Source organism: Meriones unguiculatus, chromosome 17 (assembly GCF_030254825.1).
Source record: "Meriones unguiculatus strain TT.TT164.6M chromosome 17, Bangor_MerUng_6.1, whole genome shotgun sequence".
In the NCBI taxonomy this organism is placed as follows: Eukaryota; Metazoa; Chordata; class Mammalia; order Rodentia; family Muridae; genus Meriones; species Meriones unguiculatus.
The window spans coordinates 58,941,012-58,947,011 of NC_083364.1; the positions used below are offsets into that span (position 1 = coordinate 58,941,012).

The 6,000-nt window shown below is 42.0% G+C and overlaps 1 protein-coding gene across 1 annotated transcript in view; it reads right to left on the bottom strand.

Moving 5' to 3' along the window:
- Positions 1–966, bottom strand: part of Adgrg7 (adhesion G protein-coupled receptor G7) — a 51,692-nt gene extending 50,726 nt beyond the window's left edge. The window contains exon 1 of the mRNA XM_021634086.2: positions 636–966. Within this exon, the coding sequence (XP_021489761.1) occupies positions 636–750 (115 nt within the window). The 5' untranslated portion in view covers positions 751–966. The remainder of the gene's footprint in view (positions 1–635) is intronic.
- Positions 967–6,000: the final 5,034 nt, after the last annotated feature.

The following is a 6,000-nucleotide window of genomic DNA, read 5'->3' on the forward strand; positions in this document are numbered from 1 at the left end:
GTTTTAACTGTTTCAACTTTAATTTTCTATACCTAATAAGTGGGAAACTTATACCTAAACCTAAGTTCATTTCACACACAATTCTAGTGCTAACATCTCTAAGCTTTCTTCTTGAGACGAATTTCTATTCTGTACATGGTTGCTTGGGAATCTGTGTTCATAACTATTTACCTTTCTAGGATTTAGCTAAATAAACCCAAATACACAGTTTTGTACTTTCTATTGTTATTCATTCTATCAATTCAGAAATTAAAATAGTACAAAGGAGCCAATTCAAAACTCATTCTTCACCACCCCTACTCTCTCTCTCTCTCTCTCTCTTACACACACACACACACACACACACACACACACACACACACACACTTTTATATTCACCGCTGCCCACCAGCCATCAACCAAGTGCTATCTACACTTTCTAACTGGCATTGTAGAAGGCAGCCATCACCTGGACAAGGCACTTCCCAGTACGGGTGTATCAGGTGAGCAATACAGAGGTTTAGGTTTAATGTCTCTCTCTCTCTCTCTGTCTCTTTCTCCCTTCCCCCCTCCTTCCCTCCTTTCCATCCTCCCTCACTCCCTCCTTCCCTTATTCTCTCTCCTTTTCTCAGTAGAATATAATAAGTTGACATTACCTCTGTGGATCCTTACGGCCATCCTCCAGACTCCCAGTCCCAAAACAACGCCAGTCAGCAGCCCACACACAACAGCCACCAGCACCCGGACATTGCAGGAATGACAGTAACGCATGGTGAAGCCAAAGCACTGCACCACTTTGTGCAAAACAGCCGGGTTCTCCTTAGGTCAAGAAATTTAACCAGAGATGGCTATAAAACGCGGAAAGAACTCTTTCTTTCAGTGGTCCTTCTGGCAGATGTTCTCATGTCTGAAGAGCTTTGAAGTTAACTCAGCTACCATAGCTGGAGTCGCAGCGTGTGTTTCTGCCTGAAGTATGCTCCTTCACCAAGGGAGATCACTGGGATTCCTGGAAAAGGAAACTAACTCAGGGCAATAAAGAAGGGGTGGATTAGCCTAGATGGGTCAAAGGTGCATATCTAGACAAGAAGGACAGTGAGGGAAGGAGGAAAGCAAGGAGAACCCCAAGAGGAAGTCAGGAGGACAAGGGATCCCTGTGATTCTCTGCAGCTCAGCCTCCTGAACTTTGGTTTTAAGAGACTCCATCAGGTGTTTCAGGAGATTCAGACACCCTCTTGGAGAAATAAAGTATGCTGTGAACAAGATGATACACTGCAGTAGCCACATAGGCTTTCACTGTTTGCATTTCCTTAAGGAGCCTACAGTCTAATGGCTGCAATTGGTGAGTGAGTATACTGGCTTGGGGAGAATTATAAAAAGCACTAAAAGCCATCTATTATGGATTAAATGATGTACCCACATTCATGTGTTGCAGTCTTAACCCAAAGCTCCCATATTGTGGCCTTGATTGAAGATAAGATTGATAGGGAAATAGTCCAGTTTAAAAGAAGTCAATAGAGTGGGCCTTTTCCCAGTATGTGTGGTGTCTTTATAAGAGAAAATCTGAGTGCCAATGTGCACAGAGGGACAATGTCTGAAGAGACACAGGGATAAGACAACCAATTGCAAAGGAAGGCTACGGAGAAAGGCTTGGAATATAGCCTTTATTCAGGGTCCTAGGAACCAACTATGATATGATCACACACACACACACACACACACACACACACACACACATTTTTATATACACCGTTGCCCACTAGCCATCTAGTGCTACCTAACACTTCATAAGTGGCATTGTAGAAGGCAGCCATCGCCTGGACAAGGCACTTTCCAGTACTGGTGTATCAGGTAAAGCAGTGTTTGCGCTCAGCCTGTGGGTCGTGACCCCTTTGGCCCTCAACCCATCTTTTCACAGGGGTCACATATCAGATACACTGTATATTACAAATTATAACAATAGCAAAGTCACAGTTACAAAATAACAGTGAAAATAGTTTTATGGTTTGGTGATCACCACAACACAAGGACCAGTACATTTCTGTCATTCAAGCCACACAGTTTGTAGCACTTTGTTACAGCAATCTATGGAAAGAAATCCTCCATCAAAACTTCTACAAACTGCAATCTCTTTGCAGTTACATCTGTGACTCTCCGGATCCTGCATTCCTCTTCGATGTCCCTCTCTAGTCTCAAATGAAGTCATTAACGAGCACTCGAGTCACCAAATCTCTGCTTCTGGTGGATGAATCAATGCTCAGATGGTCCCTCTAGTCATTTAGACCCTTGATGATCAAATGCCTTCAGTGTCAGGACTGTCCCAGGCAGGAACAAGTCCTCAAAGCACGTGTATTCTCCCAGCGTGATAAACCAGGTGTAACCACTGATAAGACAGATCATAACTGTTAAAGATAATAATAACGTGTAACTACTACAGAATACTCTTCCGGGAGTGTTAGGCACAGATTTATAAAATAAGTTTTACATCTAAACCAATCACCTGTATGCCCCACACAATAATGTATCGTTCTCCAATTCTCAATAATACTTCCTAACGTACAACTTTGGGGGAGGATATTAACAAAGTCCTAATTTTACCTCATTCTAGAGCTTCATAAAAACATTAATATGTCAGAAAATGAAAGAATTTAGAGACGGCTGTAGAAGAAAAAAATGAATCCGTGTTCATTATCTGTTTGTTGTGAATACATTATAATATTTATTCTTATGTGTCTGTGTCATCTACCCAAAATGGCGGAAGTAGGGTACATAAACAAAATTATTTGTGGAAATCCAAGGGATCTGTGGCACAAAAAAATGAAAAATTCTTTCTGTGATATGTATGTATTTTCAATTAGCATAACATCCACACACATATATTACTTTTTCAATATTAAAAATAGCAATGTTCCCTAAGTAATAAACTAAGAGGATGAACTAGTGCCGGTTAAACAGGGAACACATAGAGCGCGACGTACATTTCACGTCTTTGCCTCATTTATTTCATAGCACAACCCTTGTCCCAGTGCAAAAACAATAATGAAGTGAGAGGCGACTTGAAGATGAGCTCCGTGGTTATTGAGCAATACCCGGCCACACAAAGTTAAACAGTGTTCTGTAGGGGATGTCCTAGTGTGCGATATGCATTTCACGCTCCCGATGGTTCTTAACTACAGAACTCCTCTCACAGGAAGGCTCTCTCAGAGATGTTATTCTTGGGAAATTCTATGAAAATGCTGCCCTGTGTGGAAAAAGGAGGAAAGATATGGTTTGGTTCATAGTTTCTGAAGGAGTTCATGGTTTTGTTTGTTTTGTTTTTGTTCCATGCATTATGGGAGAACATCACGGCAGCAAGAATTTGTATTATTGCTGAAGAGGGTTATTAAGGAAATGGATTGTGGAGCCCATGGTCACCCTACCAGGATGACAGTGTTTTGGGTTTTGGTTTGTTTGTTTTGTTTTCTTGTACTGTTGCTCACATTTTGAAGGGAAGCAAACTCAATGACTGAAAACTGATTTTGGTGGTGTGTAGAGATTTTCTTCCCGTAGTCAGTGGATGTGCAGGAACCTGGGGATGTTGTACAGGTCACAGCTTCATTTAATTTTGTCCATTTAGCCACATATTGAATTTATAAGGTTGTTCCACAGTAGAAATTTGTGGAATGAAAAAATCCTAGGCATATAAATATAGATGTTTGCATTTATATAAGGACATAAATTAGAGTCATTTAAAATGTATAAATGGTCATTGTTATGGTCTGAATATGATGTATGTATTTCCAAAAGTTCATTTACTGCAAGGTTCGTATACGGATGGTGGCACTATTTTGGTAGGTTCTGAAAACATTAGGAGATAGGGCCTAGCCAGAAGAAGTGGGTCACAGGAACTTGTCCTTAGGAGCCCTGTCTTGCCTGCCCTCTCCTCAGTCTTTCTTTCTACTTCTCTCCTGTATTCCAGGAGATAAAGGGACTCCTCTATTACAAATTCTTGCTACCATGATGCTCTCCCATAACACATGGGACAAAAACAAAACAAACAAAACCATGAACTCCTTCAGAAACTATTAACCAAACCATATCTTTCCTCCTTTAATTTGTATATGTCAAAGATTTCCTCACACAGGGTCAAAAATCACTAACACAGCCACTATTTTCATATGCACATAAGTTAAGAAGACAAAGAAGAAAAAAGATAAATGGGAAATGGCTTATTTGTTAATTATTCTACTCAAAGTATATATTGTGGTGAACTTGTGGATAAACCAAGGAGCCAGACAGACACAGTTCTTACAGTTACACAGCTGGCACTCAAGGAGACTACTTTGTTGTCACTAATGTCTCATGGGCCCAAATGAATCACACTAAATCCATATCTTAAATAGCCCCATTATGCCTCTCATTCCTGTGCATGTTGGTCATAAAGACTTCATCTGTTTAAGACAAAAAGAAGGTGTTTATCATGTGTGAACGGAAGCACTATGACTCAGAGTGGGTGTCAGGGACCACATAGAGTAATGAGAACAAATGTAAAAGGGAGATTATCTTGATACACCCAAAGCAGGGTGAAGAGGCATTCATGTGATGAGGTTGAGTGACCCAGTGTGGAAAGTCAGTGTCAAGTAGGGTGACAATCACCCACGTGGGACACTAAATGTGGGAAGCCAGAAGCAGAAGAATATGGCATCCTTGGGAGATGAAGAATCCCTTCACAGATGACCCACTGAGCATGAAAAGTCAGCATTGGGGAATAATGAGTTAGGTGACAAAGACATCTGCAGAGTGCCAGACTTGACTAGGGCACACACAGGGAGAAAAGATGCCCACACATGGATTGAGTGGCAGAGAAGAGCAAGATGGGTTACCTGTAGGGTGACAGGTCAAACAGGCAAGCATATGAACAATGAAGCCAACCACTACTTCTGAGCTTCCTGAGTTGTGTAGGTTTTGTTATAGCCTCCTGAATCTTGTAAGTAAGTGTCTGCTCTCCCTTCAGGGGGGGAATGTTCAGATGAAACAGCTGTAAAACAATGACTAGCCTATTGCTTGCAGTGCTCTGTAGAACTAATAACAGGAATATTTTTGCAATAAATGTCTGGCATTTTGGAAGACAAGAGGCCCATAATCCCCAGAAAGCTTAATAAAATCAAGGACACTAAGAAATCTGTGACTTACAGAGCAGCTGTGTTACTTTGTCTTCTTTTTTTTTAATTTTTATTTTATTTTTTTTAATTTTATTTTTCTTTTTAGTTACATTTTGTTAACTCTGTGTCCCAGCTGTATCCCACTCCCTCATTCCCTCTCCAACCCCACACTCCCTCCCTGGTCTCTTCCCTGCCCCTTTCCACATTCACTGACAGGGGAGGAGGTGGGGAGGACCTCCTCCCCTTTCATTTGACCCTGTTTTATCAGGTATCTTCAGGGCTGGCTGCAAAGTCCTCTTCTGTGGCCTAACAGGACTGCTCCTCCCCTGGGGCAGATGGGGAGGTCAAAGAGCCTGCCCTTGAGATCCTGTTAGAAATAGTCTTTGTTCCCCTTACTTGGGAAAACTACTTGGTTACTGAGCTACCACGGGCCACATCCGAGCAGAAGTTCTAGGTTATATCCATAGATGGTCCTTGGTTGAGTGTCAGTCTCAGAAAAGACCCTGTGGTTTGTCTTCTGTTGCTCTGATAAACACCATGACCAAAAAACAACACGGGGAGAAATGAGCTTTATTTTGGCCTATGGTTTCAGAGAGATGAGAGATGATCATCATAATGGGGCAGAGGTACAGCTGCAAGCCACAGGGGCAGAAGCAGAAGCAGTTACAGGAAACCAAGAGTCACATCTTCAAATGCAAGCACGAAGAAGAGCTAGTGAATGAGGGGGGAGGGGGACCCCAGACTATATGCACCCTCACTCAGCCTTGCCCTCAGTGATGTACTTCCTCCAACAAGGTTCTCCCAAAGACTTCACAACTCCCCCAAAGATCACCACCATCAGGATACCAAGTGTTAAGTCGATGGGAGCCTATGACGGGCATTT